Source organism: Anas acuta, chromosome W (genome assembly GCF_963932015.1).
Source record: "Anas acuta chromosome W, bAnaAcu1.1, whole genome shotgun sequence".
Lineage (NCBI taxonomy): Eukaryota > Metazoa > Chordata > Aves > Anseriformes > Anatidae > Anas > Anas acuta.
Window position 1 is genome coordinate 28,871,163 of NC_089016.1, and position 25,148 is coordinate 28,896,310.

The window sequence follows — 25,148 nt, forward strand, 5'->3', positions numbered from 1 at the left end:
GGTCAGCGTTTCGTTCCTGCACTACCCCTCCAGAGACAGAGTTGGCACTACAGGTTACAATAACAAAAACAGGGGAGAGAGGGACAGAAATAAGACAAAAAAATCCTTATTTACAGTAAAATCTTCTTTTTAAAAAAGTTAATCAGTACTATTTTTTTACAGGAGCAAAAAAGTCTGAAACAAATGAACAAAAGCTTACCATATTCACTAAATTTTTAATATATATTTATATATATATTTATATATATATATTTGTCATAGGTCTATAAGATCCATCTGTTCCTCCTACCCTAAGGAATGGCTAATGTCATCACTTCAGTTTTCATTAGGACGTTTGCTGGTTTTGTAAATATCTGGGCAGCAAAGCTTCCCTTTTAATATCCAGTAAGTATAAACACTAGCTGTCTAGCACACCAACAAAAACGCTCATTTTTTTCTTCAGAAGTACACTTTTTCATTATTGCAAGTTTACAATTTTTAAATTAAATATTTTTTTTTTTTTTTTTCAGACTTACAAATTAATTATATTTTTTTTTTTTTTTCCAAAAGAAGTTTAGGCACAAATGCATTGTCCCACAGTGTGGAGAAGATTGCCATTCAGTCTCTAGGCTGTGCACTTACAGCTCGTAACATACTGCGTTAGACATTCTGCATGATATGTTAAAGAGAGTCGTCCCTCAAGTTGCACTTTTTGTTTGTTTTGTTTTTTTTTTTTTGTCTTGTTTTTAATAATTCGGGAATGCTGAAATCTCTTGCGTCTGTGATTCTTAACTACTCAGACTTGTCTTATATTACAAAAAAGGGGTTAAGGAGAAGTGTTTATGTGGGTTTAAGATAATACAGCTGTTAAGGAAGTGGTCTCTTGTTTAAATGAAGAAATGTGGCAACTTGGACCTGCGAAAGAAGTGAAAAAAAAAACCACATCAGTCAAGGATAGATGAATACACATCACTAAATCCTCTCTAAACAGCTGATCTGAACGTGGCTTTGGCATCAAGCCTGCTGGCCTGATGGCCAGTTTATACAGGGTGCCCCTCGCCCACCTGCCCACCCCCAGCAGCCCAGGGGACTCTCTGTGCCTGAACTCCCCGTGAGCGGGTGTTTGGAGAGCACCTGGGCACTGCTGCAGACAAAACTTGCCTTTTTTTGTTTTTTTTTTACATCTGTCCCATGTGATTGGAGGCATCTCCCATCCCAGGGTGGGGTCCTGCCAGGGAAAGTGGAGGAGGATCCGAAGAGACTTTCTCTTCTTCCCTTCTTTTCAGACAGGCTGCTTTAGGATTCAGGTTTCTTTCTGTGGAATGGAAGCAAAACACGATGTGAAACATTCAGGCTTTTATATCAGGCTGGCTTTGACGTTGCACGTGCGTTGAAAACATTCTCAGTGACTCGATAAAGTCAGGCTGCAGGAATTCAGGGGACTGAAACGGATGATGCAGCCCCGTCAGGTCAAGTGCCGGGATGCAGGCAGTGCAACTCGGTACACAATCGCTGCAAATCCCTTCGTGTTTGGGCTTTGCGAAGGAGCGGCCAAGCTTAATATTGAATTTGGAGCTTGCTGAAGAATGTAAAACGCACCGAGACTGCCGAGGATCGCCGCCAACGTCTGCGGTGCCAGAGCCACAAGCAAACACAAGCACCCCACGGTGCTTCGTGGTGCTCAGCAGTCCCTTGGGGCCGCTCCGTGTCACCGGGTGCCCCTGGGCAGCCGTCCCCAAACTCGGGCGGCACTCACCTCTGACTTGCTGCTCTAAGCTGAGGATGACAGCCACAGCCTGGTGCAAAATCAGGAGCTTCGTCTGGGGCTTGTCGCTCTTCAGGTGGAGTTGCACCATCCGGCCCAACTCCTTGAACGCCTCGTTGATGTCGCGCACGCGCAGGCGCTCCCGAGCGTTGTTGGCCATCCGCCTCTCCTTCTCTCGCTCGGCTTTCTGCTCGGGTGTCAGGTCCTCGTCGTCGTTATTGCTGGGAGACAAAAAGGAACACCTCATTTTCTAATGGTGCGGGCAACAAGCAGGGTCAAAAAGATTTTCAACAGCATTTTGACAAAAACAGGGCTACAAATCAGTCAAACACCTTATAAGATATAGATATTTGCTGTTCCTCTTCCAGCAAACCTGGGCAAAATTCAGTCCCCTTAAATTTTACACTGAGTAAAGTTTGTTATCAACCTCTACATTCTGCAAGGAAGACACTTTGGAGAATTAAGAGAGTTTTTTAGAGATTTTTTTTCAATAATATATTTTATCACGCTCGATACCTCAGCTTGTTAAGTCGTGACAAATGCTGAGAACCCTTTTTATATTTGAGAGACACTTTTTATGTTTCTGTGACTTTCTTCTGTGCCGAATGTAAGACTTGAGATCTACTCAGCTCAAGTTATAGAGCACGTGGCCCCCCAGCAGACAATCTCCGGGTGACCCAGACAAGGACCGGAGAGAAGGTCAAAGCAGAAACACCAAAATATAAAGAAGCTACAGCATGACTGTCCTTTAGAAAAAAACTTTCTCCGCTATCAGCTGGTGGGGGCAGGCAGCCCACCAGTCACTGAGCAGAGCCCGGGCACCGAAATGCCTGCGGGCAAACGGCCACGGGAGGAATTGCTGGCTGCAGAGAGCCCCACGGTGAACTTGGGCATCATTTCTGCAACAAAACGGCTTTCCAGCCAGATGAAATAATGATTTTAAATTGAAAACACATCAACTGGTGAGTCACTGCCACTATGTAATTTGAATTGGTTATGCAAATAGAGTCATAAATTTCCAGCAGCCCTAACAACACGGATTTAGATACATAACTAAATATCGGGAGTAACCTTTTAGAGCTGCAAGCATGTTAAAAGCAAAACTGTTAGCCTACAAAAGCATCAAAGCACGTATAAATATGCATAAGCGATGGTGTAATTGTTGAATTAACAGGGACTACAACCACCTTACAGCAGCATCAAGCTCCTTTCTTCTTCCCAGGTTGGAAAGGGACATGAAAGCCTCACTTATGGTTACTCCAACACATTTATTCGGAGAGAATCTCAAGTGTCATATGTTTTCTCCGGTCATACGAGATGTGAATGCAACTAACAGTTTAAAAATCAGTGTGTGCAGGCTTGAGAGGTCAGAATTTCGGCGCTCTCTCCGTGGCAAAATGTCTGCTCAGATGTTTCTTACCTTGTCTCAGCCTTTGCACAGACAAGCAGACACGGAAGGAGAAAAGGCAGTAAGGCATGGCCACTCGCAATCATTAAATTAAAATAAATAAAACAGAATTTCAGCCTTATTTGCAATTTGGCTGGGTAGTTTGGGACTCAAGTGCTGCTAAAGAGTGTCTGCACTCCTGAGCTGTACCTCAGGTGTGCTGAGATGCAGGTGAGACGAGGAAATTTAGGATAAATGGGACAGCTGAGGCCTGTCCTTTGTTAGGTGGTTCGTGTTTGCTGTGCCCATAAACATTGCTCGGGCTCACCATGGCCACGAGCTCCCAAATGATACAATAAAGCTAAGTGATGCTTTCCAAAAATGTATAAATAACGTGCAGAACAAGCCTTGTCCCACCAGCAGTCCCGATACACTCCTGCCTTTCCTAAGCATCTCAGCCTCGAAGGAGGAGAGAATCCTCCTGCCCATCCCATCTTCCAGAAACGACAGGAGGGCCAGATCCTCATCTGTTGTAACAATGCCACCAAATTTTCCAGTTCAACCTAGACAGCTCCAGAGGCTTGCAGAAATTGAGGACATGGTACGACGGATTTATTTGAAAGGTAAAAGCAAAGAACACGGTTTGTTAGCTCAGATGCAGGTGTGCTCGACTTTCGGGCTCGTTTTTAACAAGACGCCAATCCGTACTGCATTCCCGTTTGCAAGCAAGGGCAGAGAGGAATAGCAGTATAATTAATGCATTTTAGCAAAATATAATTTCTTTAGAGATTGTGAAGAACTTGGTCGGGGTCCAAATTTGTGAATTGTTCAAATTTGAGGAAGTCCTGGAGTACAAGCACCAGAAACGTGCTCAGTACTGCCAGGACAGCCGTTCTGTTCCACTTAGGCTGTGGTTTTACCTGCCAGGAAAAAACCTCATAGTTTCCTCCTGTGCTGTTCACTTCATCAAAATCCAGTAAAGGAATTAAATGAAGCGACACTATTATATACTGTTACCTAGATCTTGACCTAGTAATTGATTTGATATCCTTCTTGTCATCCTCTAGTTTCTTGTCCTCGGAAGATTTTGTGTCCTGGAGGTTTTCGTCTCCCTCGTCGTCGGATTTGATTTCGGAGCTCCCTGAAGAGACGCTCTGCCCTTGCAGTCCAGCTGGCATGCCTGGGAGAAAACACACGGAGGAGCTGTCAAACGCTGCTCACGCAAACATCGGAGCGATCTGGGGCCAAATCCTCCGTCCCTGCTGCCCACTGAAGGGTGACCCGTGTGTGCAGCCCCAAATAACTGGCACTGAGCGAAGTGTGAAGGCCCTAAAACAGGTTTCAGTGAGGCTTTGAGGTCTTGTTCTGCTCCTCAGCCTTCAGGAATAGTTCACCGACGCCTAGCTGCTTTCTTCAATCACTCCCTAGGTTTTCCCTCATCTTAAAAAAAATAATAAAAATCTTGAATATGTCATTCCTCCCCAAATACACCAAGTATCTCTGCTGCAATGAATGAGGAAAGGCCTTGTGGTGGAAATCCAGCCTTTCACCCTAAATTCACATCTTTTTGCCGTGCACCCCGCAACCCTGAAGGTCCCCTTCCAACCCCGATCACTCTGCGATGCGCGGGATCGAGGTGTGGGGTCTGATCCCCGTGTTATGGGGCTGCTGCCGGTGGTACTCACCCCTGTAGGGGTCTTGGGGCGGGTTCAGGTCCGGGGACGTGGCCGACTGCACGGGCAGCTGGGGCACCGGCACCTGGTTTGGCACGAGCGAGTGGCTGCCGCGGAGGCTCACCCCGTCCTCGCGGTGGGCGCCGACCTGGAGACAGAGGAAAAAAAGGTGGTGAGAGGTGACAGCCTGCAATGGGACCACGGGGGCTGCGACCCTACAGCCTTAGGGTCCTGCTGCTGCCCTAGGGTGCTGCTGGGAGGCTGGGTGCCTCGCCAGAGGGCGCCGTGAGCCCGCAGAGCCGAAGCCCGGCCGGGCGTGCAGGCGGGCGAGCGAGCGGCTCAGGCAGGTAAAACGTCAAAGCGTCTCCCGGGGTGCCTTCGCCGAGCGCGCCGCTTGGCGCCCATCTGTCTTCTATCATGTCCGCCAACAGATCTGACAATTATCTTAATGCCCATATGCTTAATTGCGGGCTTCGCAATTCCCCCATTGCCGGCGGGAAATCCTGCAGGGATTGCGACTTGGCATCCCGCTTGGCGTTTCGGGGCCGGGCTTGGCGGGCCTGATGTTCCTCCCCGTCCCGAAAGAGCCTGGAGAAGGCTCTGACAACGGGGGCCAGGCAGCCGGGACCAAACGAGCCCCATTTCATGAAGCACCGAGCCCCAAAGCCGAAGGGGCAGCGGGTTTGATTCCGGGTGATGTCCCCGTGAAGGTTTTATGAAACCCTCCGGCAGTGCCATCAGCGGGGCTGCAAACCCATCCCCTCCTCCCACCTTCCTCAATCAAGGAGGCTGAGGAGAAGAGCCAACGAGCAAAACTGTCAGAAAAAGCTCGAAAAAAGCCAGGAAAGGGCAACGTTGGAGCTGCAAAGCTCCGTTTGTCTGTACCCCGTGTCCAGAGCTACAGGCATGAGGATTTTCTACCCGCTCCGGTCTTCCTCAGGTGTGCGCCTCCCTAACAGCGGTGTGAAAGGGGTTTTCGTGGCTGAGGAAGCCAGCAGCCAGCTGTAAATCTCTCTTTCTTCTCCCTACGTGAAGCGCTCGGGCAGATAAAAAAAGATGGGGGAATGTTTCTAATCAGACTTACAAGATAATATGGTATAATTGTTAACAGCGAGTCGAGACCGCAGTAGGGAAGATAAAAGGGAATCCTGCCAAGGGGAACTTGAGAAAATCTTTTACTACTAGACGAAATGCAAATAACCGAAAGCCAAGTGTAAAAGAGCACAGACAAAAACTCTCTCCGCGTTGAGACGCTGTAATTTTAAAAACGTGACGTGCTAAGGAAGGACGGGGAGCGGCGTTACTCGGTTCGAAGGAAGGAAGGTTTGTTACGAGGGTGTGCTTGGGGGTCTGCACTTCTCCTTCCTTAAATCTGGAAGGATTGAACACCATACAGTCAGAATGGCATCTTTTTGAGGAGAAAAAGTGCTTTTCCCATCCGCTGTGTCACAAATGTATGAGTGACATGGGCTGGGCCTGACCTAGGGCCACCAGGTCTACCCAGGGGGTCGGCCCTCACTTTGGTGTCCCCACGGGGTGCGGGGGTCTCGCCCAGGTGACCCCCAGCAGCCTCCACCCATCTAAATTCTTCTGAGATTGTAGAAAAGATGAAAAACATTTAAATCAGAGGTCGACAATGAAACATATGACAACATTTCTGCTGGGAGAACCACCACCGGCCTTCAAACAGCGCTCCGGAGAGCGACTGGAAGCTGTGAAGCCGCTCCGACAGCCGCGAGGTCTCGCTGCGGATCCCTCCCTTTTCCTGCAAGCCTCCCTGGGCTCCAGCCACGCTCCGTGCAGACAGACAGACAGACAGACAGACAGACGGAGCGACCCGAGAGCCTGCCAGCACCCCATCCTGCTCCTCCTGTGGACCACGGCCACCGCGGGATGCCTCGAGCTGGGTGGTCCAGCCTGGAGCGAGACAGCCTGGATATCTCGATTCCTGGGTCTGGCTGCTGGGGGACGACCTCTGATTTATCACATCAAGAAGCAGAAGCAGCAATCACGATGGAAGGCTAACAGTAGGGACGGTTTTTTAACTCAAATGTTGACTTCCGAGGCAAAACTAGGTGCTACGGGGTCACCATCGCTCTACCGCTGATGTATCGACCAAGTTTTGTTCATGTTTTGTAAAAAAGTTCTGATTAAAATAAAAAAACAACCCAATTTTTTCCTTCTTTAGGTTCTCAGGAGATCTAGAAGGTAACCACGAGCATCATGTGTCCCATCTGCCCGATACGAACTATCCCTGCCCGATACTGCCTTCCCATGGAGTATTCTCCCGGATACTTTATTCCTACAATTTCGGTCACGTCGTTATCCAGAAGGGCTGTGGGTTTTGAGATTCATCAGCTCCAACTGCCCCATGCGAGACCTCAGGGGCCGAAAGCAGCCAGGTCCATGCGTTTTTGGGGACAAATGCTGCCTTTCCTGCTCCCCCTCCGCAGCCAGCAGCGCCGCCGGTTTGTCTGTTGTCCAAGCACCAGCCTTGCCCCGAGGTGGAGCAGAGATACACATCGTTCCCCCCAGCCCAGGAGTGCAGACCTATAAATAATACTTATCTTTGGAGAATCAAGCTCGCTTTGAAGTCCTATTAATATTTGATTCCTTTCCATCTCCTCAAACAGCCCCGACTGCACCACTCAGCAGATCGGAGTGGAAATAAGACCCAAAGCAAAAGCAACAGCGGAGCCAGGAACGCGCACGGGAGGTACACACGGGGCTGTTGATGTGCAAATCTCTGCCCTCTTTGAAATCCTGACCTCACACACGTACATTTTGCAACTCTTCAAGCGCTGGAAGAAGGCTGGAGCTCGTCTCCTTTTACCTCCTGCTTTCTTTTTATGCACGGTGAAGACACTCAGCACAAACGCCAGGTTTTTCTGGTTGCACAGGTCTGTGCGCATTTTGCATTACCTGCGCTATCTCCGTCTCCATCGTGGATGGGAAGCTCTTAAAAAATGCTTGGAAATCCACTCCGGAGCACTCAGCACCTCGTGGTAGAGCTGGGTAGCAGTAGTTCTGGTTCTGCCTCCTGAAAGCAGAGGGGCTGGAGGCTCTTGTGGGCTCACCTGTGGATGCCAGGCAAATTGGGAAGATCCTCGGGTTTTGGGAAACCTACAGAGAAGATGCGATGTGCCTGCGTGGTCACCCGACACGCCCCAAAGTGCTGCATCAAGTGAATTATTTGAGTTACCTCCCTCTATCTTTGTTGTGTGTATGAAGATGGAAACTTTGATCCCCCAGAGCACGAAAAGCCACCATTTGACCCAAAATCCAGAAAACCGGCCATACAAAATGCTTCTTTTATCGCTCGCAGATGGGCATTTGAAGTTTGGGAAGCGTAAGGAGCTGTAAAAAATGGGGCAAGGTTTCCTATTCGGAGCCCTGCACCCCCGATCCTTAGGGTTAACCCTTGGCGTGATGAGCTTGATGAACTTTCTGAGCACGATGGCACAAAAGGAAGAGCGATCACCTGCTGGCAGATGCTCCCGAGCGAGGGGCGGCTCCTGAGCAGCTCCTGGAAGGAAGGGACGCGGCGAGCAGCGGGGCTTTGCGCTTTGCCAACTGATGACCCCGTGTTATCCAATTAGCTAAATAAAAACACGCGGCAGCAAAGTTGGAAGGTGAGGCATGTTAACATGTGTTCAATATTGTCAGAATTTATAAGGCTGACGGAAAGCAGATTTGTGCAAAGCCCTTCGAAAGCCCCAGCGCGATATTAAAAAGGGAACGGCGCGGGGGCACGCCGACACAAATGGCCTCTCACTGTACGTGTGCATTATTGGGCCAAATTATTCCCTCTTATTTAACTGCCTCGCAGCCTTTCATCTCCACGCTATACAATAATAGCTTCCATATGACCGGTGGCTCGGCTATAAATAAGATCAAAAGCCAAAAGAAAGGATTTAATAATAATAAAAAAAAAAAAAAGAGAGACATTAGGAGTGGCATTAAATCAGGAAAACAGCAAAGTTCAATTTTTTTTTTTCTCCAGAATAAAAAAAACAACTTGCAGCTCTCGGAGCCGGAGATAGAAAGGGGCTTGGAGTATGGGATTAAGAATATGAACTCTTCTTCATCGACTCACGAAGCTCGGGCACTTTGGGAAGCCCGTCCCATAATGGGAACAAGGAGAAACCCAGGGCCGGAGAGTGGACGAGCCCCGAATCACGGGGTTTGAACAATGAGCCTAATTAGCTGCCGGGGAATGAATGAATGAAGCCCTTGTGCCCAGGGCGGCATTCTCCAGAAGGAGGTGTCGCTTCAATATCGGCCAGAACCAACTTTACGGCCTCAAAAACCGCTCCCAAATATGATAGGGAGGCCGTAATTTGTGGGGTGGCAGGACTGGCAGCCAATTAGGCAGAAAACTTCCCTTAAAAACCCTACACTGGTGCCCGTCGTGGCAGATTTTATCCCGGTAAGGTCATTCTGCCCCTTTATTTTATTTTATATTTTATTTTTTTTCGACGGACGTGATACCTGTTAGCTAAAAACCATCGGCGAGGCAAAACAAACAACAGATGCGACGGCTACGGCGGCGCTGAGAACGGAGAAGATGAAAAGATAATCAGAAAAAAAAAAAGAAAAAAAAAAAAACACCAGCAAAAGCCAGATTTCGCCTTTTAAACACCGCCAAGTTGCTTGCCTCTTTTTTGTTTATGTATGAATGACATAACCGAGTTACTTCATGAGCTGCTACTTTAATTCCTAGGGGTGGAAAATTCCGTAAGTTAATTTAATGTGGATGTAAAAAAAATATACACGAGCATGCTCCCTTCCTGTGGGCCCTCATGTGAAGCTCGCAGGCGAGCTGATGGACTTCTAAGCACTGTCTTAAAAAGAATGTGCACCAGTTTGTGTTTTATAATGATTTTAATCAATCCCTTCATGCCCTGCTACAAAAGAAACATGTGTCTGCGAAGATTCCCGTGTAAAAGTTAGCGTTTCGGCGCGGGCTGCTCCAATTTCATGTGAAATGTTCCAATAAAATCCCTCCGATCTGCATAACCCCTGAAATAACAGGAACTACCGAAAAGCCAGGAAATTCGCGGGGAAAGCCGAAAATATCTGCTGAGCTCATGCCCTTGAGAGCTGGAGACGGGCAGCTCCCGCAAAAACTCCAAGCTTTTACCTCCTTGTGCCGTAAAAACCATTCTGGGGGCAGAAATATGATGAGAAGCTCGGAAACAAAGCCAGCATCACCCGGATTTTTAACCCGACATCCACAGCGAGTCGATGGAAGCTTCTTTATGGGTGTCCAGGGTTGTTTTCTGCTCGCTTTCTACCTGCCTTTTAATTGCCACATCTCCAGGCCCTGTTCGCGCGTGTGCTTCATTTCAAGCTCACCAGCGGTCCCCGCGGGGCGAGCCGCGGCCATAAAGCTCCGCACACGTGTGTTTGCAGAAGCGGGGCCCTTGTGGGACGGGAAACCTGAACCTGCTTCTCTCCTGCCAGAGGAGAGATCGCCCCCTTTCCCCGTGCAGCCCCCTCAATCCGACCCACCTCGCCGTGCGCCCCCTCTGGGGGTACCCGAGGAGCCCGTTTGCTCCTTTAGAAATGGTGTGGATAAACGTGTGCCGCTCGCCCAAGTCAAAGGAGAGCTTAGAAAGGGGCCTGCTCAAAATTAGCAAGTGCTCAAATCCTTACCAGGCTGCTAAAAAAAATTAGGGAGGGAAATAAAGTCAGAGCTCGCTGCGGCAAAGGGCTCGTGTAGCCAACAGGATGCTGCTTGCAGCTACGCAGCTGCAAATTTGGGCTAATTCCCCCGAAAGCGGAGCACCCCATCCACATATTTTCAACGGGGGAGCAGCATCTGCCCTACCCCTGCCTCTTTTTTGTCTGGGGAGAGTGTGCAGGGCACAACAGGGCCGCTGGATCCCCGGGCTCGAGTTACCCCGGGGCCGAAGGCAGCGACCGAAGGTGTACGGTGGGCAAGGAGATTTCCACCAGCACATTCTGTACAAGTTTCCGGTCCATACCTCCCACTGCTACTTTATTTACTGCAGCTGGCCAGCGTTTTATAGCCTGTTTCATGTATTAAAATTCAAATGTGGAAAACATTACCAGTATCCTCCTTGATTTTTTTTTTTTTTTTGGGGATTTTTTCCCCCCCCCCCCTCTTCGACTTCCTTTTCAGCGTGGAATGTATCAAATGGTCAAAGGCTAACTTCAGCCTGACTCCACTCACAAACTATTTCCTTTGTTCTTCTGGTTTTGCTTCCAAATTCAGCCCAGTTTTCCAAAAGAAATTAGCCGGCCTGCCTCCTTCGCGCAAGTTACAGTTTCAGACAGTGAGTAATGCTGTTTGGGAGCTCGGCAGACTGGTGTTTTTTCAGGGAACTTGTGCCCGGCTCATTTTTTAGAAAGAGCACTGCCCTCGGAGCACCGTATCTGGCTTCCAACTCCCCTCATCCTACTTGCTTTGCCCACCTATTGATCTCACAGAGGCTTTTGGAGAAACAAGCAGGGGCTCGCCTCCGAAACCACAGCAGCGCGAGCCCCCCCGGATCCACGTTTCCAAGCCAGGACACGCGAATTTCTCCAAAAACCCCAAATCTGAGCGTATTTTTGCGACCGCTTCCATTTCGCGTCGCCGCCCTGTTGTTGTTGTTGTTGTTGTTTGCTTCCATCTCACTTCACCTACATCTGGTAGTTCGGCGAGGAGCACATATTTATGGAACAAACCCTCTCTGAAGTGATGCCCTGGGTGCATGTTGCATCGGTTTAACATATGCAAAGCGAACAAAGCTACAAAAATTAAACTATTTTCTCTTGATTGAGAGCAGATATGCAGCAACAGTTGTAAGTCACAGATCTGGCTTTTAATAAAGCCAGATTTCTTCATTAAAAGCAGTATTGTTTAAACACTGGAGGAAAAAATAGCTTTGTACAAACTCAAATCTTAGATTATATGGATCCCAAGTGTATTTAACATATTACCTGAGGCCAAGCTAAATTACAATCTAGAATTTCCTTTTGTGAATTCGCAGCAACTGCCACAGAGAGCAAAACAATGTCTGGTTCATGCTAATTTTATTGGGGAAGGGGAAAGGAGATGGATTTAAGCGAGCTGCTGAAAAAGCATCTTTTTACCTCTCGGAGCCTGTTGCCAGACCATTTTCAGTTAACACTTTTAACATTTTTTTGGGGGGGGATCTGCAAATGGCACAGGCTCAGTTGTGGCTTTTAATGATATTTCGCTCAGAGTCACTTCTAGTAATGTTTAATTTCTTGAGGAGCAGAGGCTATCACAAAGACGCCCCAATAAGAAATAAATAATAATAATAATAAAAACTTATTTTAGTTTCTCAGGTTCCAGCAACTGATGTTACATTTTAATAACCTGAAACGATTTCATTCAGAGCTGAAAATCTATGGGCTGATATTTAGCTTGTGTGTGGACAAACATGAAGGGGAGAACTGTCAAGAGTATTTGGGTGAGAATATCTGGAAATCCCACTTTTCCTCAGAGGGGGAAAGCAGGAGGTGGATGGGTTATTCTGATTTCCATGAGACAGCAGATCTCAGTCAGCAAGGCCTTGGGCTCCAGGCTGACCCCCAAAATCTTGCCCCTAAGGGTGCTGGGGTGTGCCGGGGGTTTTTGGAGCCGTCCCCTCTGCTCTTTTGGGCTGCCTGAGAAACGCCACGGGACGCAGGAATGGCTGTGCTGAATAAAGCAAGGCTCTCAGTAACGCTGGGGCTAATTATTTTATAATCACCTAACTGACTATCACGACAGAGCCTGGCACTGGGGGCATCACCAGCGTGCAGCAGCCTGGAGGACGCGGCAATTATCAAATAATTGGCCACCAGAAGAAGCTCCTGCCTTCCCCGAGCACTTGCCTCACGCTCCGGCATCAAAGTTTTTCTTTCTTTCTCTTTTTTTCTTTCTCCTTGTGAAAAAAAAAGGAGGAATCCTGTCTGAATCCTGTCAAATCAAACTCTAAATGTTTGCATTTTCCATATGATGTCTAATCCTATTTGGAATGCTTCTGAACATTTGGCCTTGATTACATCTTGGAGCAATGAATTTCACAGGTCATTGTGTGTTGAATAAAAAGTATTTCTTTTTGTCAGGTTCACTGAATGTCCCCTTGTTCTTTAATTATAAGGAAGGATGAATAGAAGAGCTAGATTTACCTTCTCTATGCTATCCATTATTCGACGTACCTCTATTATGTCTCCTCTTATTCATCTCCTTTCTAAACAAAATCACCACAATCTGTTCAATCTCCCTTCACACGAAAATCCTTCCGTGCTTGCAAGCACTCTCGCTGTTTGTCACCGAACTTCTCCTAATCCCCCTACACTTTTTTAAGACGGGAAAACCAAAACAGACCAACTCCAGGTAAGGCATAAAAACACATATGTGTGTGTATAAGTCCACAATCGAGGCATATCCTGGCATTCCATCAGGCTTGGTGTCCTTTCTCATGTTCCTGTTCAGTTCACCAGGTCTCATTTATTTGTTCGTTCATTCATTTATTTATTTTAATGATTCGTGCACACTGGAGAGAAATTTCCAGGCAACCCTCACAGAGGCACATGCCCTCCTCCCAAATTGAATAGAGCCCAAGATGTATATGGTTAATTGAAATTCTTTCTTCTAATCTGCTCGGCCTTACCCTCAGTATGTGGGATGAGACGGGGATCAAGCCTAGTCCTCCCACAACGCCACGGCAGCTAACTGGCCGTGGATCTGTCGAGTCCCTTCCTATTCCCACATATTTTCCCCCAGTCCTAATTAACCTAAATACCTCGAACCATCTGAAAATGCTGCCAGCTGACTCCTCGGCCCTTTCTCCCATTCCACACAGAACTCTATTTCGAGAACGAAATTTCGAAGCGTAACAAAGTTTGCCCTCTAATCCTGATGAGAATCACACTTCTAGCTCGGTTCAGCTTCCTACAGGACGCTTAGTTTGTCATTAACGTCCACTGAGCGACTTTAGGATGTCTGCAGACCCGAACGCGTGGCGTTAGATGGTTTTCCTCAGTATACTTTAAAAAAAAAGATTGAGGAGACCCGGTTTTCCTTCACATGAAAGGAAATTAGCTGCCAGATATTTCCTTTTCCAAGTGCAAGGCGTTTGCCCTGGAGACATAAGGGTGTACTTAAGGTCCCATGGAAGTGGAAATCCCAACAGCACATCACAGAACGGGTCAGAGGCTTTTGTCAGGGTGACACATGGACCTGACACTATGCATTATGGCAGCAGGGATGGAGCTGGGACTCAGTAACACAAGCAAGAGCCAGCGGCATGAGGAAGGAGCAGGCTGCTGAGCACCGACCACTCGATGCTACAAAGGGGCCACTTAATCCAGAGTGAAACCGAAGCCACACTGAGTGTGAACAGCTCAGACTCAGACTTGGAGCCACTTTCTCTCCCCGGATTTAAGCACAAGTGTAACACAAAGCCAGGATTAGCTCCTGCTCTCTGAGCCTTCTCCAGCCCTGCCTGCCTTGCGCTAAGATCTGCCCCCAGCTGCCCAAACACGAAACGCAACGCTCCCGAAATCTTAACAGCATGAAAGGAAAGGCATTTCCAGACCGGTGTGAGACAGTGGCTCTACATAGTGCAGGCTGGGCACGAAAAGCCGATTTATAAACCCCAAGGTTTCACGCCTCCGCCCGCCGCTCCACGTCAGGAGGGGCAAATCAAATGGCGGCCGTGCGGGGGGCCCGCAGCCACCTCACGCACACACATTAAGCAGCCCCCACATCCCCTCGTCCTTCCCCCGGGCCCGTTTTCTGTCAGATCTTACCATGAGCGAGTGCCTGTTGGCGGAGAGCAGGCCGGTGCCGTAGCCGGAGCCCAGGCCCGCCATGGCGCCGTTGTGCGAGGGCCCTATCAAGCCGTGCATGTCGGCGTGGCCGCCCGGCATGGCGGTGGCGGGCCCCACGGCGTGGTTGCGCAGCACGTGGATGGCGTCGTCCAGCCTCTCCAGGCGGTCCTCGATCCGGCTTTGCTGTGGGCGTGCGAGAAAGAAAAGCGAGAGCAGCGTCAGCAGCCGCAGGGCCCCGCAGCGGCGGAGGCGGGCGCAGGGCTGGGCGCGGGGGGCAACGGGGGGCACGGTCACCCGCAGCCAGGCCTGCCTTCTCAACCCCTTTTCTCCTTTTTTTTTCCCTTTTCACGCTTTTATTTATTTATTTTATATATATATATATTTATTTTTTTTACAGGAGTGGTTTTGTTTCCTCAGGGACACGTTTCAAATAGCGTCGCGGGGAAGGAGCGAGCATGGGTAACACGAGTGCAGCTTTGATTTTCATGGGCAAAACAGGTTCAATGATTCCTCATGAACATAATCATTACAGTACATATGTTGCCCTCTACGTTCTTTGAAAAGTTTTAGTGATACTTTAAAAAAAAATAAAAAATAATAATAATAATAAAAAAAAAAGAAGTAGGAGTAAAGGAACAAATATCCCTCTAATTTGAGTCAATCTCTAACCGGGCTTTTCCTCCCCCCATCTAGGCACAGGATCACACATGAGGAGACACTACCAGGCCACACAGTCCCTCACACTGCTGGGGTTTTTCCCCTATAGGTACACACCCTGGATCCCTTTCCACCTCTGGTGCCAGCAGCAGAAAGCACTCGACTTGGCCGGTACACCCCATGGGCACGGTACTGGGGTTGAAGGTGCACCCTGGTGGCCACCAGGTCTGTGAAACCCAACCACCTCCCTCTGCCCCAGGAGCCTCCACCTCTCCTCCCTGCTTCTCCGACCATCCCAAACGCCAGCTACGGCACCGGGGAGCTCCTTGAAGCAACCTGGCTGCTGCTGTCCTGAGTTACTTCCTTCCATTGTCGTCTTTCTGCTCAGCCAAAACAACTCCAAGAAATATTTCCACTCAAGGAATAGGAGAGGAGCTCAGCAGGACAGTCCCAGAGCTCTGCGGAGCTTCAACTGCGAAAATAGACACAGCTCTACGGATCTTATGGATCTATGGATCTTATGGATCTCTTAAGCAAATCTCCTAACCGACCCACTGGTCTCCAAAACACAAGGTAACTGAAAAACCTCCAGAGGACAGCCTAGAAAACACCACAGTCGATCACGGGAAGGATTTCCATGCTCGAGCAGAAAAAATAACCCCTGCTAACTCCTGAACCTGGAAATTTTCCAGTGAACTCCACCGGACTGCCGCATCCCCCAGCACTAGGTGGGTTAGCACTGTGCTCTTGGGAATTACCTGCTTTCTCTTTTCAAAGGACACTTTAAAACTTCAGCACCATTGATTTTACACCCAACGATACGTCAGGCATCTCGCACCGACCGCTGGAACCTTCTAGACTTGCAGTTGAGACCGACAACCAGCTGCTAGGGTTGAGACAGAGGGTATCGGGTTCTTTAAAGTTCTCCTCTGTCCTAATGCGTGACTTAATCTTTCAATTAAAAAAGATAACAAATCTTATTGATATCCCTTCAATCCTATCTGTCAGATGAACATTTATCACCAGCTCGGCCCCTGACTCTTCCCCTCAAGCTCAGCCCTTCGTGTTCTCCCGGTGAGACCATCGCTGCCACGCTGGCTGCTCTCACTTCCCAACTCCGTGGGACTGACGGACGGTGACCACGCTCTGTCCTGCTTTCTATTTCTCTTCAATACATGCCACCTGCCTCTTCACCGTTCCCTCTTTTTGTATGCACTGTTCCCTTTTCGGGGTGTTTCAGTACTGCATCCCCTGCCGTGAAAGCAAGCAGGAGGTCCTGGCCAGCTGCAGCTCCAACCAGCCTACGAGAGCTAGAGCACGGGGCACCCTGCTGCGAATTGAGGGGTGGCAAAATCAAGTCCGAGGGCATAGCAGTTGCTAACGAAATGAAAACCTGTGTGAGAAGAATGGATGAGAAATGGAAAGAACAGCAAGTAAAATACTGAGGCAGAGGAGGTCACTAATCAAAACATACCAAAGAGTGTAAGGGACCTTCATAATTGGGAGATGATGACGCTTGACCTCCATTTCTAGACCAAACAGCTGTGCCTGCTAATAGTAAAATTGGAATTACCATTAGAACTATGCAAACAAAAATGTCTTTCAAACTTTTTGGACAGTTTTGTAGACATGTAAATGCCGTATTTCCAGATAGACTATAGAGCAGACATATGGAGACCTTCCAAAATACACACGGGTGAAAAAAAAAAAAAAAAAAAAAGGTATTTTGTAGCAAAGCACGTAGATGCAGGCCACAAAGTTCCCCCAGGCTGCTTCTCCACATAGAGGGCTGCATTGATTCCGCAGCTGTACCGACGAGCGGCTGCAGGAGAAGGAAACGTCTCGCTGGGGAAAGGAGAAGCAGCACTTCCATGCGGTGCTGCGGGCAGCTGGGCCTCTGCGCGAGCCCCGGCACATACTAGCCCATTATCCTAACCTCACTTCGAGCCGGAGTCCGTGCCACTGATTACGTCATCCCATCATCAAATTTGCAAAATCTTTAAAAAAAAAAGAAAATGAGTAAAAGCACCGCACACAACACGCTATTATATTCTGATAAGGTCGCCGCTCTCCTCAGCCAGATTATTTGGTTTGGCAGGTTCAGAATGCCAAAGGTCTAACCAAAAAATAAAAAATAAAAAAAAAAATCTGGTTTGCATCCACTGCTCTACATCTGTTCCTGCTGCAGGAATAAAAGGTCTCCTCGTCTCCAGCAATGCTTTCTAAAGAAAAAAAATGCCCTTGCAAAAGAAGCAAAGCAGACACGGGGAAAAGAAGTTTTTTTTTCAAGTATTTTTTTTCCAACAGCGTTTATATATAGCACAACGCTTAGACCATTTATAAAGTTCTTTCTTTTCAATGAGTCATCTTCTCAACGATCTTATAAAATGGGCTTAAGAGTTTGAGATGGAAATATTAGGATTTTAATCTTAATGTCTACGTTGAGTGGCACTTGCTTGGACTAAGATAGGCCAGGGTGGAACTCATGGCACGTTTTTTTAAGGCTCTGACAGCACGATTTTTTTTTTTCTCATAAAAGTAAAAATTATGTCAGTTCTAATTAAAACTTAAATCTTCCCTTTTTTCTGGTCCCCATGGAGCTTTTATTTGAGATTTTGCTACCGCACTGAATGGAGCAATGAACAGCAATCTTTACTTTCAAAATCATTTTTAACTAGCCCTTGATATCCTTGAGGGAAAGTGTCTCGCATGCTAAACACTTTCAGTTCTTATTTAAATGCATTTGTACTCCTTATTTCTCTTTATTTTGACACTTGGTTCTTTCTATTTAGTCACTAAAACTTGCAGGAAGCAAGGCAGCCCAAATTAGCACAATATTTTTCCTTTTGGTTCGGACCCTTTCATGGGGAACAATGGCAACGCCTCACTAGGAGAAACGCGGCTCAGAGTGCCGGGGTGTCGCTTAACACCTCGGGGGTGATTTCAGGCCAAAAAAAAAAGGGCAGAAAAGGGTTTTCTGAAGCCCCAAGGCTGTGATAGTGCAGGCAGTCCTGCCAGAGGTGGTTTTGAGGGAGGTAGGGGCTTTTGCTGACTGAATTGTACCCCGATGTTAACGCTCCTTCAGAGCAGGTGAGTGGGATGGAGGTGGACGTGGTGTCTTCCTACACCTCCTCATGGATCCCTGCCTCCAGAGGCTGGGCCATCACCTAGCTCCCTTTTCCTTCCTTTAGACACTGCCATCTAACACGAGCTTCCCTGCCACCCTTCCTTCCCCAGAGGTGCCATCACTGCGGGGTCAGGTTAGGCCCAAGCCTCTGAGGCGGCGCCGCCATTTTAAGGCAGCACGGGAGGTGCCTGCTGTGGTGCTCGTGCCCCATGGAGAAGGAGCACAACTCTCACCAGCACTACCCCACACAGCCTCGGCTGCCTTTTAGGATGGCCTGAACACGAGGCAGGGCCCATACGGAAAGGGGGCTGGAGGCTTTAGCTGCTTGTGATAAAGACCTCGTCACAAAGACAGGGTGGAAAGCCAAGAGGTCTTCTCCAAGGCGTCAGCGTGGGTGCATGGGAGGAGAAGCCTACTGCTCTAGCCGAAAAGTCTCAGGGTTTATGAAATCTGAATTATATTCAGATAAATATTTAAAACTCCCGATGCTCATGAGAACTACCCTGGGCCTCTGGATCTTTTCAAGCTTCGGCTTTTATTAATATGAGTGGGTTTAGTTGAAATATGTCAGCTTTATAAACAGCGTATAAAATAAATCAATGGGATTCGTGGGGGCTCGGTTTGTCCAGAGACACTTTTATGGATCAAACTCCAGCCAGCATTTGCTTTAGCCCCAGGAGGGGATGGGGGAACATTCAAGGAGATGCACTTGGCCCCGGGGCGAGGCTGCCACGGGGGCACGGCCATGGCACGGGACAGGCTCTGTGCACAAGGCACCGGCCACAAGACCCCGAGGGCACTGCTGGAAATTCAATAAGGATGCATAAAAATCCTGCTTTAGTGCACTACGAGCTGCCACGACCTTCTCTCTGCGCTGGCACTGCAGCATTTGGGAAAACTCTGCTCGTCTCTGGGGGACCACCGGCCACCTGCGTGTGCTGCACGTGGGTAAAGCAGTGGCCCGGTGCTGCTGGCTGGATGCACGTCGCACACCCAGTACCGTAGGAGCTCATTTAGGCATCTCCTACCAAAAATAACGTTGAAACGTTCAGTAAAATAGAATTGTAACAACAATACCTGAGAGAGAAGGGGGAGAACCAACAGGAGTTGAAGGATTTGATGAAAAGCTGTTGTTGGTGTGATCTGGAGAATAGATCTTTAAAAGATGATACAGAATTAATCTAAAGCCATCACAAACTGATGCAGAAAGAAATATGGAATTCTTATGCATTCAGTTCATTTAAATGAAAGCAGGACAGGTTAAAAAGCCTCTTATTCAAATATTAATATTTCTATAAAGACAAAACTGTATTAGATGCAGGAAGCTAGACAACAGACCCCTTTTGCTGGGAACAGACACTAGCCAATTAAGCGATGGTTTCTGATTGTCACACAGATCTGCCACGGTCGATGTACACATTTTCATTGTATAGACTACTTTACGAATCGACTGTCATTGACAGGCCTTCGAGCAAGCCTGAAAATTGCTTTTTTGTTCGGCTGAAATCCCTTAACGGCCAAAATAAAGCAAAGGGCACGGAGCACGTCGCCCTGGCACAGCGGGGAATCTGCAGCAGCAAACTCCAGCTACTCGGCCGCTGCTCCAGCGAGAAAGCCCCTGCCTGCCCCGTGCCCGGCGAGGGTGCCACCGCCCCGCGGTGTCCCTGGGGCCACGCACCGCTCGCCATCCGTGCCATTGGTCAGGGCACCACTTCAAAGTGGATTCTGTACTGTATCAAGTTAGTTCAGGCAATCTTGGAGTCTGACTTTTCGTCTTTTCAATGAGGCATCGAAGAATATGCGAGAAAAATAAATGAACTCTCATGAGAACTCAATGGAACCCACTCTGCCCAGAAAATAACTATCGTGGTCCTTATTAACAGTCAGTCCGTGCCAACAATTACCAAACACCGAGGCACGGCAGCGTTTCCTTCTGCTCGAGCTGGAAAGCTGCCGTGCCCCGGTTACCCCGGTAAGAGCTGGTAACTCCTGACTTTAACAGCAACCACGGCAACTCAATAGGTGGAAACTGCCGTGAAAAAGAGAAAAGCTGAAGGCAAAGGAAATTTAGAGCGAATCCTGTTTGCAGATCGCTCGGTAGCACAGAAGTAATCCTGCTGCCGATTTCTGTTCAGACCTCCCTTGCCCGAGTAAATGATGTGTGAGAAAGACTGAAAGACACAGCTCATTGTCACCCAGTGAATGGGAACAGGCCAAGGTTTCCACTCTTTCCATTTCTAGTCTAGCATAAAATTCATTCTAGGACTTTGTAAACACTGTTTTGCACTGATAATATCTCAGTTGGCAGTGACTCCCAGTGGGTGACCTCTGAGACCAGGTCTCTCCTCTTTTGCTGCTCATCTTCTCAAACTCCAGGCGTCCAATTCTGATTAAAGCTCACACTTTGACAATGGTAAACGTGTATTCCAAAGTAAATATTTCCTTACAGAGGCAAGTGCTTTCCCCAGCGCATCACCAGTCTGCGAGCTGCCTGCCGCCCCACTTCCTCTGTTTGCTGAAAAACAAAAGACTCAATGTAAAAACAGACAGAAAGACATCATCCGTTTCTATTCCTGGTCCACTTACTCATAATTTAATTGCATTTTAATGCTAATTACATCAAATTAATCTTTAATTGCCATTAATTTGTTTGCTAAGGTAGATATCAAACACATTCACGCGGCATTTTTTCAGATAAAACATAAACTCGGGATGTTGCTTTTATAAAAAACGCATCGAGTATTTGACAGTGCTGGGCCATATGGCTTTATTTCCCTAAATAAAAGGTTGATCTTCGAAGATGCTTAAAGGCATGGACACTGTGCAAGTTCCTAACGCTAAAGATCGGGCTCGGGCGTGCTCAGCCTCGGTGCCTGCGCTCTGGGCTCTTCGACTTTTGCTCCAGCAAAGGTTTTCTCTCCCAAAACTTAGCCATCAGGGCAATGTTCCACATCGAAACCATCAGGAGCAAAGGCGGCAGAGATAAACTCCCCAGAGCCGGGGATGCCAGAATTCAGTCTGCCAGTGGAGCCTAATTTCTCTCTTCTGTGTCTGTACCGCGAGCCAGGCATTAATTACACGATCGCTTACTGCTCCTCCACGCAGCCCCAGCCTCGCTCGGCGCACGGGAAGGACAAAGTGCTGGTAATAAGCAGCTACCCGGGGTTTTGTTTGCTCCCCATTCACTCGGTGACCCTAGTCCTTTGTACACGTTTCAAAGCATGTTTTAAAGGCGTTATTAATTTCCACAGACTCCTCCAAAGCGCTCCTTCTGACTGTACTTAAAACGCCGCGCGAACCTTTAATTAAATGATTTTTTTTTTTTTTTTTTTTTACCATCTCTCAAGTGATAGGATTGCACCTTTCAGAGAAGCAATTGAGGGGAAGAAAAATCGTGGCGTAACCGTCCACCAATTCCTCACCCTCGAGGGGTAGGACTGAAACGTCTCCGTTCACGGGGGAAATTGCAGGCAAGAAAAATGAGGGCAGAAAGTTCCAGCGGCTTCAGCATCTCTGTGGCCATTTATAAAGGAAAAGCACCACTCTGAGTGACTGCTGGGCGTGATCAATACTCCTGCTTTGGGCCCCGCAGACCGGGAGTCAGGCGAAGAGAAAATGAGAAGCAAGCAGCCGGTCACCACCCGTGGAAAGGCCGGGCTGGTATCTGGCATCCCAATTAATGCCACCCTTCAAGCTTCGGGTTTTGTAACTCCTGAGTGACCGATTCCGCAACTTTTTTACTAAAGGGATGCACTTGTGTGTGTGTATCTGCCTGGGGATGCTGCAACTCCACGGGGGTTGGGAAATCTGCAGGGAAATCTGGCTTTTGGGGACCTCTGCACCCCAGGCCAGGTGTTACTGATCCTCCACCCTGCCCAAATGTAATACCTACACATTTAATTTGACTGCATAAAACCCTGTTTCAGCACTTCTCCTACAACAAAATCATCTAAAGAAGCCCTGAGGATGATGTGTCCCTACCTCTTTCACCTCTTTTCCATAAACTTACACATTAAATTCTTATTTAAACTTTTATTTTCACGATTGTACACTTGGAAATATGCTTACATGGCAGTGACAGCCCATTTGTAATTTCATCTTAGTTTGAAATCAGCTATCAACATTGCTAAAGTTTTAGGATTTACTCTGCCGAGCTGCCAGGGCAAGTATGAAGTTATTACAGCCCCAAATGCGAAAGCGCACCAGCAAGAATACATGGCCTCGGTTAGAGATCCAACTCATCAAGCTAATTTAATGTTGTAAATCACAACCTACAGGTTTTGCAACCAGGCAGATGTCCAGAAATCCAGTTACTTCGCTCTAAAGTGAACTGTGAATCGAAATGTAAATCATGCCTTGTTTTTTCCTTTTTCTAAGCGACCCTAACTGCATTATTCTAAAATTAAGTCCTCCATTTGTCTGTCTGAAGGCTGCTTGCTCCTAATGAGATGAGCTGTACCGCTCCTGCGGGAGAAGGGAAGCGCAGGGACTGCAGCTAAGAGGCCACCTCGCCTCTTAGCCGCTGTCAAAAACAAAGGAATTCCTTGGATATACCAAATATTTGGCTTTTCCTCAAAGACTTCACGGATGCTTTGATGGAGAAAACGGGCAAAGGAAGGGAGCCGAGGAAGCTTCTGTGGGGAAGACCAAGCTGGACATAACCACAGATCTTGTAGAAGTCTTCATCTCCCCAAAATACCCAGGATTGTTTCAATATAGCTAACCTTTAGGGGTATAAAAAAGGTGGAATATAGCTAACCAAACTTGTAGGGGTTTATTTTTTACTGCTTTACGCAGAAATTACTGTTTTTAGTTATTCTGGTACTAAAAGAGACATGACTGAAACCTGTAAGCGATTAAGAAAACTCCGCATTGGAAGGAATAACAGAAAAAATAATAATAATTAAGAAGAGCAAGCACTGTCCACTGCAAGAACCCAACTGTTTCAGAGGCTACAGCACCAAAAATCATCCCGGGACGTGGGATTAAGCAGAGAAAATGGATGTCGAGTGTATGAGAGAAGTGACACCCAGCGCTGCTTCATGCAGCGGATGGCTAAGGGATAAAACCGAGGGTTTCTATTAATATCTCCCAGTTGTTGGCCCGTCCTTTTAGCTTCACGGAAACGCTATTTAAATGCAGCCGCCGACGCCGTGGGGGCCGAGCTGACAGCTTCGGCTTGCACAACGTGGGGCACGTCGAAATAACTGGGATGCTTCCCTCGGCTCCACACTGCTGCTGCCCCGAGCAGCACACTGAAGGGAAGAGAATTCCTAGGAAAAAGCCAGGGAGTGTATTCGGATGGGGCCAAAAATACCTTAAAAGAACTATTTTCGTGGCTTGGAAGCTAATAGTGAAGCACTTTCTCAAGCTCGTCAGATGATGATGCAATAGCAAGATGTAAGAGGGGAAAAAAAAGGTCCCAGAAGAAACGCTGAACTGATTATTTTCATCAGCTTCGTCCACGGGATGGATGGTGTTTTAAAAGGGATTAGTCAGAAAAATTGGCTCCGACCGAGGTGTCAACGTAAAGGCTTTAAAATGAATCAAGAAAAAGAAAAATACAGAAGAATGAAATGACATTTCTAAGAGCTCTCAAGCAACTCAAAGACAAATTTCCCTAACTTTTACTGCAGATTCAAACTTGGACTGACCTAGCGCTGGAGCGAAGAAGGTGCAGAACATCACAGCAAGACTGAAAGCGAAGTTCGGTGAGTTCAAAGAGCCCCCAGACATCAAATCTGACTTCCCCATGAGAAAAAACACCAAAGAACAATAAATGAATGGATAAATACGCAACATTGCAAAGCCAAGAGTTTTCGGGGGAGAAGCCACGGCGAAGGTAGCTTGGGAACGGGACTGCACGGCAGGACATGAGCTGTCAGCGTTCCTTGGGAGCTGTTCCCCCTCTCACCGAACTCTTCGTGTACCGAAGGCAGCGTGAAAGGACTGCAGCCTTCCCGGAGAGAATTTCACCTGATTTTTTATAGGATCAACTCCAGCACAAACTCAGGCTGTTCTGCTGGAACGGAGCTTTCTGAGAGGGCTGGAAATGATGCGTCTATGTAAAGAGGAGCGGAAAAACTTGCAGCATCTCGGCGTTCACAGCTGATGATCTTCCCAAATCATGGGGAGCTGACATTGCTGGGGCGAAGTCACATCCTTCTTAGGCTGCGCGACCGCTCGCCACCCTCGTGTAACTGGAAGCTTGGCGTTCTTGTAAAATAGACAGCGCGGTCTGATGTGACTGCTCGAGTAATAAAATTACTGTGAAACCAGTGCCTCAAGGGGAAATGCACATAATGTTTCTCCTGGAAAAGCTGCATGTCACAGTGCATAATGTCATGCAAACAACATGTCATTAGGACTGAAAGCAGCGCGCAGGATTAATGCGGGCATCAGATGGCTACGACGGAGCGCCTTCAGCATACGCTCGGCGAGCCCCGCTCGGTAACTGGTTGCCGAAACGTTGCACTGCTTCAGACCTTTGAAAACGAGAGCCAACGCTTTGCATAACATTACCCACTGCTTCCCGTCGATGCCATCGCGCAGCCTCGTGGAAGAACCTGGCTCCCAGGGCACCCAGGGGAAGGGCAGCGTGCACGCAGCCTTCGGGGCACGCTCACCTTGCTCTTCTGGCTTTGCTTTTCAGGAGAGGGATCCAGATGAAAGTCTGGAGGGATTTTTTCACATGGGGAATTCAGGCACAGGGGCAGGAGACGGGATTCTCATTCCTGCCCGCGAAATCTTTTTCTGTTATCT

At 48.0% G+C, this 25,148-nt stretch overlaps 1 protein-coding gene across 22 annotated transcripts in view; it reads right to left on the reverse strand.

Moving 5' to 3' along the window:
• The window catches only part of TCF4 (transcription factor 4), a 173,145-nt gene that overhangs the window by 3,871 nt on the left and 144,126 nt on the right, over positions 1–25,148 (reverse strand). For 13 of the 22 annotated variants that reach the window (XM_068665507.1, XM_068665506.1, XM_068665510.1 and 10 more), the window contains 9 exons: positions 20,834–20,901; positions 19,464–19,542; positions 16,734–16,810; positions 14,582–14,785; positions 4,817–4,952; positions 4,149–4,311; positions 1,736–1,965; positions 1,137–1,294; positions 1–894 (listed from right to left, as the gene is read on the reverse strand). The exon at positions 1–894 is cut by the window's left edge and continues 3,871 nt beyond it. In XM_068665507.1, coding sequence (XP_068521608.1) covers positions 1,158–1,294; positions 1,736–1,965; positions 4,149–4,311; positions 4,817–4,952; positions 14,582–14,785; positions 16,734–16,810; positions 19,464–19,542; positions 20,834–20,901 — 1,094 coding nt within the window. In that variant the 3' untranslated portion in view covers positions 1–894; positions 1,137–1,157. The remainder of the gene's footprint in view (positions 895–1,136; positions 1,295–1,735; positions 1,966–4,148; positions 4,312–4,816; positions 4,953–14,581; positions 14,786–16,733; positions 16,811–19,463; positions 19,543–20,833; positions 20,902–25,148) is intronic. The other 9 variants (XM_068665515.1, XM_068665503.1, XM_068665522.1 and 6 more) reach the window with 4 other exon arrangements.